This window comes from Tamandua tetradactyla, chromosome 3, assembly GCF_023851605.1.
Source record: "Tamandua tetradactyla isolate mTamTet1 chromosome 3, mTamTet1.pri, whole genome shotgun sequence".
Lineage (NCBI taxonomy): Eukaryota > Metazoa > Chordata > Mammalia > Pilosa > Myrmecophagidae > Tamandua > Tamandua tetradactyla.
This window is the reverse complement of record NC_135329.1, coordinates 194,254,103-194,267,358: the sequence shown is the minus strand read 5'-3', so window position 1 is coordinate 194,267,358 and position 13,256 is coordinate 194,254,103. Positions and strand designations below refer to the sequence as shown.

The following is a 13,256-nucleotide window of genomic DNA, read 5'->3' as shown; positions in this document are numbered from 1 at the left end:
AGAAATACACTGAAAACTGAACTCTTGGGTACAAAGAAACCAGAAATTGAAGTTCTGGAAAATTCTGGGCCTCCAGGAAGGGAGACCCCAGAGAATAGTGCCCCATATGAGGTCTTGGCCAAATGTGGAACCAGTCAGCCATTTCAAAGAAAGCCAGGATCGGACACGGAGTTATCCAGGAAAAATCTGTGGAAACTCCTTACATCTGATGGGCATAATCCAACACTACTGCATAGAAAGCCAACGAGAGTGCTATGGGACCTGTATAAACACAGCCACTGCCAGTCTGAACTGACGGGCTCAGAGAAGAGACACATTGGAGGAAAAATAACTTCAGAGGCAAAACCATGGAGACTGAATTCTGAAGTCAAAAAGCCTCAGGCCAGGAGATCGGACCCACCCAGGCCTGTGGAGAGGGTAAGTTTGCCCCAAAGGCAGAGAATGGACTTTCCACCTGGTTACAGTGGAAGAATCATGCCGCCTCAGGCCTTGGAGAGGATGAAGCACATTCCTTGGGGTTTGGGGAGAGCCTTGCTACCACCACATGGAGGGGTTGAGCGTGTGCCCCAGAGATGGCAGAGAGCCCGGGTGTGGCCCCAAAGCTTGGAGAGGGTGGAGCCTAGAAAAAGGTGGTCTCCCCAATGTCCCCCAAGGTTGTATTCGGAGACAGGCAGGTCTCTGCATAGGCCCTTGGAAAAGGTGGGACTGTCGCTTTCTAAAGCCCTGGGGATAAACGATTTTCAGACTTTGAAATCTAATAGACTTTGCCCTGCGGGTTTTCAAAACTATATGGGTCCGGTGACCCCTGTGTTCCTTCCTCCCTATGGAAATGTGTATATGTATCCTATGAATGTTCCTCCTTTGTATGTTGGCAGCAAATAACTTGTTATGAGTTTTCAAAGGTCCAGAGCAAATGGAGAGAATTTTGCCTTAGGACAGACCATGCCTGTAACTGACTTAGGGATTTCAAATAGAGTTGAAAAGTTATTATGGAGGTTATTCTCCTCAATTATATAGACATCCCTTTTTCGTTTTCAGTGTATTAGAATAGCTAGAAGGAAATACCTGAAACTGCTGAACTGTATTTCTGTAGTTGTGATTCTTGAAGATGACTGTATAACTATATAGCTTTTATGTGTGACCAAGTGATTGTGAAAATCTTGTGGCTGACACTCCCTTTATCCTGTCCAGGGTATGGACAGGTGTAAAAAAAATAAGACAAAATAAATAAATACTAGAGGGGGATAAAGGGTAAAAAAAAAATTGGGTAGAGTGCAATATTAGTGATTAATGAGCTGGAGGGGTAAGGGGTATGGGATGTATGGGTTTTTCTTTTTTCTTTTATTTCTTTTTCTGGCGTGATGCAAATGTCCTAAAATTGATCATGGTGATCATACACAACTATGTGACTAAAAAACAAACCAAAAAACTGTAAGCAAGTTATGGATTTGAGTTTTATTTCTCTCACAGAAGAGTAATATGTAGTACACGCACCCAGGCATGAACACACCAATTAAACCATATATTAATCACTAAAAAAAAAAGTAATATATATTCATTTTTCAAAATACATAAAAATGTAAAAAAGAAAGCAAAAATCATCTTGATCCCATCACCCAGGGATGACGAACTATTCATGCTTTGATCTATATCCCTTTATACATCTTTTCTGTGCATTTCTGTATATATATTTAAGAAAATACTCATAACATGTAAAGATGATTTACAGTCTATTTTCCCATTCAATAAATTGTATAACTTTTTCCATGTTAATGTGAATATATATCATCATTTTTAATGGGTCCCCCCCCAAAAAAAAACTCTTTAAAAATGGTATGCAAGTTTCATCCAATATAGCTTGAAAAAACCTGGTGGCCCCCAAAAACATTCCAGTTACAGTCAATTGTTCTTCTGAATTCAAAATACCCCTAAAGAAACAAGTTCACCCTAACACCAATATGTTAGACAGGGAAAGAAAGGAAGCTTTCCCGGTTTGAGAGGTAAACTTAATCATAAAAGGAGGCTTCAAATGAACTATTATCAAATTAATCTTTGTTTGGCAACCTGAATGATTTTTATACTGAAGAGCAAGATTTGGGAAGCATGGGGGATATGCCCCACCCCCTTCACCCCTTTCTTTTTCTGATAAGGGCAGTTTTAGAAAGGAATTCATTTGGAAGTTGAGTACCTGGAAATTAAATCTTGTAAAGCTATATGCGCAGGTATATTGCCTGGAAGTGTTGGGCCCTGGTGATCTCAGCTTGAAAACCACTGTTCTGGAAGATAGAGCTCTAATTTCTTAGTAAAACACCCAAGGCCCTTTGGGATCTAGCATCTACACACTTCCCTCCCCCTATTCCTCACTGGATGGCTCCCTCCAACCCCAGCTCAGGCATGTCAAATTGTTTTCAGTGCTCTTTTCAGACCTTTCTGTGTGTTTCCTAAAACTACTCTGTATCTGGAATATCCTCTTACCTCTTTACTCTCAGAAAACACTTGATAATTTTTCAAGGCTTCTTAGTCCAAGAACACTTGGACTAAACACTTTTTAATCTTCTGAGCACAAAAGTGAATTTTATGCAATCAGTTCCTCAGTATTTATTGCAAGGGACCCCAGCTGCTTGTTTCCAATCAAAACTCCTGGATGTGGCTAAATTACACGTGCTGAAGCTAAGGAAGATGTGATCTGAAGTATGGAGTAAGGAAGGCTGAAAACATTTCCTAGATCGAGAATGGGAACATGAACATAAGGGAATGGGGATAATGTGATTTCCCCACTAAGTGAAGTCTTTCTCTAGTTTTATCAGAGCACAAGGCACACAATATGACAAATGCCTGTTTTACTTAACTGAAATCTGAAAACATGTCTGTCTTGTTTGCCAGTGTATGTCTCCAGAGCCTTCAAGTGCCTGGCTCCTTAAATACTTACTGTTAACGCTTATTAATAACTGTTGAGTGAATACTTAGAAGAAGAAATGAAAAGATTAACTGAAGGGTGTAAAATTCCAGAGGGTGCTGGATCCTGTTTGAACTCGCTACACTTTAGAGATGTATTTCTCTATAGGTGCTGGGAGTGGGGAAGTAAAAAGGTGGCTATTCATGTTAAATTCATCCCAGAAGCCCGAAAGGAGCTGAGCTCACCCAAGCGGGGAGAATTTAAACCGCAGCGCGGCGGGAAAGAGGAGGCAAGGAGGCCCAGAACTAGGGGATCTCCGGCTGCGGGGCTCGTGCACCCAGAGGCCGGGCTGACTATGTTCAACCGGCAGACTATGTTCACCGCGCGTAGGGGAGGATGAGAAAGGTTCCGAGGTGTGCGAAGACCTGGCCGGTTAGGAGGTCGCGGTCCCCTCGCCTCAGGGAGATGGAAGGATAGCGAGCAGGAAAAAGGGCTGGGGCGGGAGCGGCCAGACGGCTGGGGACTGGCGCGAAAGGACTGGCGGGAGAGTCGGGCCAGCGGAGGGTCCGGGTGTCAATTCCCCGCCCTGCAGCCGCACTCACCTAGCAGTCCCAGCTTCGCTCCGGCTCGGGACCCGCTCCGCGCTGCTTCCTCCCACGGCCTGCTGAGCCGGCGGGCGGCTTCAGGCGCCCCTAGCAACCACTCAGCGCCACGCGACCCACGCTCTTAGCCGCCGCTGCTATCTGCCAAGCACTGCGCGCGCCCCCAGCGGACAGACCGAGGGCCGGGAAGGGGCGGTCGGGGGCCGGCGCCGGCAAGCGCACGGAATCTCGGGGGTTGTGAGGCCTGGGAGATAGAGCCGTCACCTGCCTCGCGCAGGCGCAGTCGCTTCAGGGCGGGTGGAACCCGGCGAACAGAATTCTGGGAGATGTAGTCCTCGGTTCTGAGACTCCAACACTCTCCTCTGAGCCCTGAGTGCATGTAACCCTATGGAATCCTTTTTAGGTCGTGCTTCAGTTCGCTCCTCTGAAGTCAAGGAGCCCAGGTTCTCTTAAAGAATTTCCAGTAAAAGCCTTTGGGTTTAACCCCTGGAAATGAGAGATCGCCTGATCCGATCTGCTTGCCTTGGATCCCCCTTCCCCAAACCCGGATCCATTCAACAGGGTTCAGCTACACCCACCTTTTTGGGCTCAAGAGTGAAGTTTAGGAAATATTGACCCAATTCATTATCTCATTATCTCCGCAGACAAGGCAAATCCCCGCCCCCTTAGTCACAGCTGTACTTGGACCTGACAGGTTTGGAGACCTAAAGAGCTGGAGCTGTTGGCTACAGAAATATGAGAAAAATCAAAAGATGAGGCTAACCTAATGAAAGCAATCTGAAGGACAGCAAGTATGCCCAATGAATAGGTTCAGGCAACAGCCATTTAAGGAAACTAAACCATTAGTATATAGTGAGTTTTACATTAGAAGAAGGCCTTGCCATCACATGTATCCATTTGTATCGACCTTGATCACTAAACGTGAATCAGGTATACATTGTGTCTCCGAATGCGATGCGATTTGAATTAAACAGCAATATTTATTAAGTACAGTGTATTTTTATAAAAAAAATTTAATCTAATCAAGTTTTTGGATCTAAATTGCAAATTACAGGAAATAAAGAGGAATGCTTAACACTATAAGAAAGCAGTCAGACAAATCCAAAATATGGGACAATGTACAAAACGGATGGCTTGGTTTCTTCAACAATTCAAGGGCACAAAAAAAGAGGGAGGGATTGTATGGTGTGTGAATATATCAATAAAATTGCATTTTTCAAATAGAGGGAGGTGTGTTCTAGATTATAAGGCATTTAAGAGACAATCAAATGCAATGATGACCCTTGCTCGGACAAAAAGTTTCCAAAAAAGAGACATTTTGAGAAAACGTTCTAGCTGAATATGGACTGGGGATATTAGAACATATTAAGAAATCTTTGTTAATTTTATTAGATATTGTAGTGGTATGGGAATGGTGGCCTCACAGAAAGATATGTCCAAGCCCTTAATTACCAGAGCCATCACTATTACCTTATATTGTAAAAGAGTGAATATTATCTTATACGGCAAAAGGAGTGATTAATGAATTATGTCTAATGATATGTCCTTATAGGAGTGAGACACAGGGAAATTTGACAAACACAGGGAAAAAGACAGAGAAGAGAAGAAAGCAATGGGACTATGAAGGCAGATTGGCAAACAGCAGCTACAAGCCAAGGAATGCCTGAGGCCACTAGAAGTTTGAAGAGGCAAGGAACAGATTCTGCCTCTGGAGGGCTTGTGGCCTCACCTTAATTTTGGAAAACTGGGAGAGAATAAGCCTTCTGTTTTTTTAAGCCCCCAAGTTTGTGGTAATTTGTGAAGGCAGCCACAGGAAACTAATTCAGGTATTTTGACAATTTAGTTATGTAAAAAAAGATCCTTATTTTTTAGAGATTCATACAGACATTTATAGGGATTAAATGACATGATATCAAAAATTTCCTTTTGTTTCAAAATGCTACAGCAAACAGCCAGTGGCAATGAGCACACTTAGCATCAGCTCTTGGTTTTTATTTCATCTCCATTTCAAGGAACCGGGGATCTTGGAGAAATTACTGATTCTAAGACTGGGGTAGGAAATATACAAGATGAGCCTGGAGCATCCTGTAGTGCCAGAAACTAAGGAAGCGTCACACACACACACACACACACTTAATGGGAGTACATCAAAAGAGAATAGGACTCTCTCTTTGGACACTGGTTCCCAGTGACCAAAGCTAGAACAACTCGAGCAAGAAAATAAAGTTATATTATAACCCAAACTATAAAAATAAATATCCATGAGTTCATAATCATGTAAATGATTGAATAAATTAATAAATTCAGGAGAAGGGACAAATCTCTCAAGCAGAAGAATTCCAAATGAATTATGTAGATACTCCACTCTAAAGGAGAGTATCCACTCCTTAAAGGTGGGCTGGGCATAGTGACTTCCTTCAAAGACTATATAGTATGGCCAAGAGATGAAAACAGCCCAAATGTCCATCCACAGATGAGTGGCTAAACAAGCTGTGGTATATACATATGATGGAATATTACACAGCTGTAAGACAGAATAAAGTCATGAAGCATGTAACAACGTGGATGGACCTTGAGGGCATTATGCTGAGTGAGATTAGACACAAACAAAAGGACAAATACTGTATGGTCTCACTGATATGAACTAACATTAATGAGTGAACTTGGAAAATTTCAGTTAAGAACAGAGGTTATCAGGAGATAGAAAAAGGGTAGAGACTGGGTAATTGGAGCTGAAGGGATACAGATTGTGCAACAGGACTGACTGTAAAAATTCAGAAATGGATAGCACAATGCTACCTGAATGTAGCACAATCATGTAAGTACTCTGAAGGCAGCTGAATGTAAGAATGATAGCAGGAGGAGGGCTGGGGGCACATATGAAACTGGAAGGAAAGATAGACGATAAAGACTGAGATGGTACAATCTAGGAATGCCTAGAGTGTACAATGATAGTGGCTAAATGTACAAATTAAAAAATGTTTTTGCATGAGGAAGAACAAAGAAATGTCAATATTGCAGGGTGTTGAAAATAGATGGTCATTCATATTTTTAAACTTCAATTTCTGTGTGAGACTAAAGCAAGAAATGTTTATCTGGTACAAAATTTATATTTTGACTAGTGCATTTCCTAATTTAACTTATATGGACAGTTTAATTGGTTCAGTTAAATTGAATAGAGCATGAGATTTTGTAGGTTTGTCCAGGTTAGTGTGATGCCCTGATACATCTGAGTGATTTGAACAGTGAATAAAGAAGTATTTACAAAGTCCCCTTGGGGGAATAGCGAGAAAGGAGGAAAATTAAACTTCCCCATTTGAAGAATTCATGATATTCTCACAAGCAGTGGGGACAACCAAATCAACAGGCCAAGCCCTCAATGTTGGGGTTTATTCAAATGAAACTTATCCTCGCAAAAGGATAGGGTAAGCCTACTTAAAATTAGGCCTAAGAGTTACCCCCAAGAGAACCTCTTTTGTTGCTCAGATGTGGCCTCTTTCTCTCAGCCAGCACGACAAGCAAACTCACTGCCCTCCCCCTCTCTACGTGGGACATGACTCCCAGGGGTGTAAACCTCTTGCAACGTGGGACAGAAATCCTAGAATAACTGGGACTCAGCATCAAGGGATTGAGAAAACCTTCTCAACCAAAAGGGGAAGAGAGAAATGAGACAAAATAAAGTGTTAGTGGCTGAGAGATTTCAGAGTTGAGAGGTTATCCTAGAGGTTATTCTTACGCATTATATAGATATCTCTTTTTAGTTTAAGGTGTATTAGAGAGGCTAGAGGGAAGTGCCTGAAACCATAGAGCTGTGTTCCAGTAGCCATGTTTCTTAAAGATGATTGTATAGGGCAGGCCATGGTGGCTCAGCAGGCAGGAATGCTTGCCTGTGATGCCAGAGGACCTGGGTTCGATTCCCGGTGCCTTTCCATGTAAAAAAATAAAAATAAATAAATAAAAATAAACAAAAATTAAAAAAAAGATGATTGTACAATGATATAACTTTTGTAATATGACTGTGTGATTGTGAAAACTTGTATCTGATGCTCCTTTTATCTGTGGTATGGACAGATGACTAAAACATATGAATTAAAAATAAATAAATAATAAGGGGAACAAATGTTAAAATTAAAAATATAGATATATTGGGTAGATGGAAATACTAGTGGTCAATAAGAGGGTGAAGGGGTATGGTATGTATGAGTTTTTTCTTTTTTCTTTTTATTTCTTTTTCCTGGAGTGATGCAAATGTTCGAAAAATTGATCATGGTGATGAATATACAAATATGTGATGACATTGTGAGCCATTGATTGCATACCATGTATGGAATGTTTCTATGTTAACAGTGTATGCGCTTGTACATTTTTTATGAATCAAAAATTAAAAAAAAATTTTTTTAAAGGGTACAGTACAAAAAAGAGGGGAAAGGTGGGGAATAATTACTTCGCAGTAGAGAAACTTCTACTTCAGCCAGGTAATAAAGGTCAATATCAACACTTATAAATCATGTTGACAGATGCTACCCTTGACATAAAGTAATAAAAATGGTACTTCATCTCTGTGATCTTCTTCCCAAAAACCTGTAACTCCAATCTGATCATGAGAAAATATCAGGCAAATTCCAAAAGAGGGCCATCCTACAAAAACACCTGACCTATACTCCTCAAAACTGTCAAGGTCATCAAAAGCAATTCTGAAAAACCGTCACAGCCAAAAGGAGCCTAAGGAGATATGACAACAAAATGTAATATATCCTGAATGAGATCCTGGAACAATAAAAGGGTATTAGGTAAAAACTAAAGAAATTTAAATAAACTATAAACTTTAGTTAATAATAATTTATCAATATTGGTTCATTAATTGTAACACATATATTAATTTGAGATGTTTAATGTGTGCGTGTGCAGGTACAGGGTGTGATGTGGGAACTCCGTAATATCTGCTCAATTTTTCTACAAATCTAAAACTGCTCTAAAAAATAAATCTGTTAAGTACTACAGAAACAGAAACCTGACAAACCACTTTAACCAAGTTATCAGAGGTAACTTCATCAGTAATGAGAAAAAGCAACATCCGGAACCTCCAGACATGATGTACTAAGAAGATACATAATCACTTGGGAAGTTTCTACCAAGAATGTATAATGTGAATCAAATAACAACGAAAAGTCAGATAAATTCAAATTGGCCTCCACTTTTGCAAAATGCTAACCAATGTTATGAAAGATAAAGAAAAGCTGCAGAACAGTTCCAGACTAGAGACTAAAGAGACACAACAACCAAAGCAAAGCATGATTTTGGGCTGCATCCTGAGCCAGGGAAAAAAAAAAAAAGATGGCATAAAGAATACTATTGGAACAATTAGCAATATTTGAATATGGGCTATAGATTAGTTAATAGTATTGTATCAGTGTTAAGTTTCCTGATTTTATTATATTGTGGTTGTATAAGAGAATATTCTTGATCATAAGGCATACACACTTAAGTATGTAAAGGTAAATAAAGGGACATATTTACAACTTACTCTCAAGTAGTTTATAAAAACATAAAGTTAACATGGCAAAATGTTAATAGTTGAATCTGAGAAAAGGGTATATGGGAGTTCTCTGTACTATTTCTTCAACTTTTCTGTTAAGTTTTAAATTATTTCAAAATAACATTTTTATGGGAAAAATAAAAACAGAAATGAGAAAGAAAAAAGGAATAGAGCCAGCAGGGCAAAATATTGATAAACAGCTGAATCTGTGGGATGGGTGCATGGGCAATTATCACACAATCCTTATTACTTTTATATATTTGGAAACTTAAACTCCTTACCCACCCCACTTTCCCCCCGAAAAAGTTACACTTCCTTTTTGCGGGGAGGGGAGGTGCATGGTCCGAGAATCGAACCCAGGTCTTCCGCATGGAAGGCGAGCATTTCTACCACTGAACTACCTGTGCACCCAAAAACACTTTTATATATGCTCATACACATACAAACCCAACACAGGCACAAATCCTCAATCTTCCAGACATTGTGTGAATTTCAGGCAATTCTCAGACCATTCATTCCAAACCCTCTCAGTACTTTGTGTAGTAATTGCTAGGTGAAAAGTTGTTTATATATTTTTATCCCTTTAGATGGGTTCGGATCATCTAGATGACTGCCAAAATCGGGGCCACGTTTTCTTATTATGTTTCCTCATAAAATGATTAACTATTGCTTTATTCAATAGCCGAAATGCTTAGATGTAAAGTTAGTTTATTTACATCACATTGTTTATGTACAGATGAGCCTGACATTTCAAACTAGTATTTGATGAATTACTTGAAAAACCAGTAATTCTTTTGTATGGTAATTTCCCCTACCTTATCTTTTAGGGAAAAAAAAATCTAGATTTTAAAATACAACACCGTACTTGCTAAAATCCATTCAAGACTTAGATCTCAATCAGGGAATAGACACTGAAGATTTGAGCAAAGGAATTTTCAAGGGAAGACATGCTTCTAACATCTTCTATCAAGATTTAACAACAGTTTAAAGGAAATATGAAGGATATTGAAACAAAATTAATTATTCCCCATTATATAATCAGCCACATCCAACATAGCATATTCAAATGGTCAAGTAATGTGATTTCTTCAACAAATAAAATGGCACAAAACAGTAGAGGGAACTGTTTTATATTAAATAGAGTCTTAAAAGAGCATGGCAATCAAATGCAATTACTGGGTCTTGTTTAGATGTGCATTTGAACAAACCAACTATAAGTGTGGGAATACTGAGCTCAAACTAGATTTTTTAAAATAAGTAACTTAATTTTGGTCCAGGATGGTAAGGTACTGTATTTAAAAAAATAATAAAACCAAGACAAAACACTGCACATCTGTTAGATATATACCAAAGTACTTACGGGTAATATTTCTGTTGCCTGGGATTTGCTTTAAAATACGCAAAAAAAAATTAGATATGGTAGCTGTACAAGTGGTGATGAGGTTCTCTGAACTACTCTATTTTATGTGCATTTGAAATTTTCAAACTAATATACCTTGCAAACTTAGTATGTTTAAAACTGAACTCTAATTTTCCCACCCATTTTCACTCCACAGGTAGCCTTCCCCATTTCAATTAACGGCAACTCTATCCTTCCAATTGCTCAGGCCCAAACTTGGAGCATTTCTTGACTGCTTTCCTTTGTTCACATTGCCACATCCAAGAAATCCTATTTGCTTCATCTTCAAAATATATTCAGAATCTGACTACTTCTCATCAACTCCATTGTTACTATCCCAGTCCAGGGTATTATCGTCTCTTACCTAGATTATTACAATAGCCTCCTAACTGCTCACCCTGCTTCCTATCTTTCCTTACTGCCTACAGTCCAGTCACAACACTAGGATGAAGAGTGATCCTTTTAGAATGGAAGGTAGATCACATCCAATACATTCCTCTAATAGATCCCTACTTTACTCAAAGTAAAACCCCAAGGTCCAAAGGACCTACAACAATCTGGACCTCATTACTTCCTGTTTTCATTTCCTTCCTATTATATTCCCCACCCTCTTTATTCTGCTCCATCAAAACTGGCCTCCTCATGACTCCTTAAGCACACCTGGCATGCTTCCATCTTAGCTCCTCTGAAGTAATCACTCTCTGATCAGGCTTTTTCCTCAGATGGCTGTGATGCTCATTCCCTTGCCTCCTTCAAGTCTGTTCAAATGTCACTTTCTTAGAGGCCTACCCGGATCATTCAATTCAGCACTCCTCATCATCCTTTCCTTAGTTAATTTTTCTCCAGGGCTTTTATCACCTCCCCACATACTATATATAATCCATTTATTTTAATTAGTCCATTGTCTCCTCCACCAGAATGGAAACTCTATGATACATTGTTTAATTTTGTTCACTGTTTAATCTCCAGTGCCTAGAACAGTATCTGGCACATAGAGGGCCCTCAGTGAATATATCTTGAGCTGAAATAACCCTCATTGGAGGAAATTATGTTGGTCCCTAGAAAAATATTACTTTTGCTGAAGTACAAACACAGACAGTGGGCAATGAAGAGGAGGACTAAGTAAAATATCTTATAAGAATACGGGTACCTTATTCACCTTTCATTTTTAAAACATTTGGAATTTAGAAAAGGGAAGAAAGTAGACTCTCCATTTTATGAATGGAGAAATTAGGGCCCTGGGAAGTTTGTCCCAATTCATCTAGTCAATTGAAAGCGTTTCCAGTATGCTTCCAGCTGGCTTACAATTCTAACTAATGAGTCTGCCAAACACCCTTTCTGTTGCAATGTACCAACTTGCATAAATAGCTGCCCTTCTGCAGCAGCTGAGATTCCCTATACATTGAAACTTCACTAAATATTATAACTAGTGACTAGGCATGAGATCTCAAAGCAACCCAATTTATCTCTCTGTTTAATCCTACTCCTTCCTATTTCAGCTCTTCTCGCCTTGCCTTGGAAGGCCATCCCATGTAGCTCATGTGGAGTGGAAAACTGCTGGAAGGTAGAAAAAGATATAAATAATCTCCTAAACCAGGATCTCATGTGAATAGGATGCAAGTGCTTCTAGCACCACAGATGTACAAAGAGGAGCTGAGCCTCCCAACCCCTTATCCTAGTAATTCCAAGTAGGGTGAGGCACAACTTTTATTAAAAGAGTTTACAAACAGAACTACAAAAAAAAAAAGATATATTCCCACCTCCACCCATGGATGAGAATTATGTGGGCTAATATCTCATTAACAGGAACTGGTGGCATTTATTCCCACGGCCTAGAGCTGAGACGGGCTCTATCTTCATCACAGTCACAGTCCTGGGACCAGAGCACCTAAAGCAAGAACTTCCTGGGAAGATTATAGGCCCTCCAGAAAGGGAGAGCTCGCTCAGGTAGAAGTTATTTCCTCTACGGTCTGGGAGGCAAGGTCCTGGGATTAAAGGCACATTATTGGGAGAAAACACCCCTGGATGTTGAGAAGGAAGGAATCTTCTTCAGCAATGAAGTTTACTGGCTGAAATCATCCTGAATTTCAACCAACTTTATATATAAATCTCTCTTAGCTTCTCATTCTCAGTTGAGTTGGCAACTTCTGTAAATTTCTTTTTAAGTCTCTTTTTAAGTCTCTTTAGTGCTCGGTTGAACTGGAGGCTTGCATAGTAGGAAAAAGAAGAACTGGCAATGGTAGGACAGGGAAGATTGGAGGCTTGGACCCCAGGAATCTGGGATCACATGTTGTGGGTTGGCCTCAGGAGGTAAATGAGCTTCCTGCAGTGTTTGGCAGAGGCAGGTCTGGGTCCACTGCCATCGTGAGGCAGTAACTGATTCCCCAGAGAGAGCAGGGTTAACTTCTCACTGGCACCCAGGGACACCAGCACCTGTGGAACAAAGAGCAGATGAGCGGGCACAATGTAAGGCTCAGAAACAGTTGTGTCTGGGGCAGATGCAGAGGAATCTCACTTAACCCAATGATTCCCCCTCCAGAAAAGGAAGAAACAGGAACTGGACTCAAGGACTCAGAACAGATTTTGTGAGAGAAGAGAAACCTTGAAGACAGGAATCATCAGGATCAGAGGCCTACTTACATTCTCTTTGTTGTAGGGAGAAGTGTAAGACCACGAAACTAAGGCCTCAAGGGACCCATACACTTGCCCACAAGAAGAGGTAATGAAGGTAGCAGCAGGAGTGAGCCTTAAGTCTGATTCCCAGCCTCAGACCCAGACCAGTGGGTCTCATTATTGCCAAGGACCCCTTTTATTATTTTTCCA

The 13,256-nt window shown here is 40.2% G+C and overlaps 2 protein-coding genes across 16 annotated transcripts in view; both read right to left on the bottom strand.

Moving 5' to 3' along the window:
• Positions 1-3,674, bottom strand: part of TTLL4 (tubulin tyrosine ligase like 4) — a 70,843-nt gene extending 67,169 nt beyond the window's left edge. For all 3 annotated transcript variants that reach the window (XM_077155157.1, XM_077155156.1, XM_077155158.1), the window contains exon 1: positions 3,499-3,674. The gene's annotated coding sequence lies outside the window, so the exon portion shown is untranslated. The remainder of the gene's footprint in view (positions 1-3,498) is intronic.
• A 6,090-nt stretch (positions 3,675-9,764) lies between these two features.
• The window catches only part of STK36 (serine/threonine kinase 36), a 47,704-nt gene continuing 44,212 nt past the window's right edge, over positions 9,765-13,256 (bottom strand). For all 13 annotated transcript variants that reach the window (XM_077155144.1, XM_077155148.1, XM_077155146.1 and 10 more), the window contains one exon: positions 9,765-12,866. In XM_077155144.1, coding sequence (XP_077011259.1) covers positions 12,717-12,866 — 150 coding nt within the window. In that variant the 3' untranslated portion in view covers positions 9,765-12,716. The remainder of the gene's footprint in view (positions 12,867-13,256) is intronic.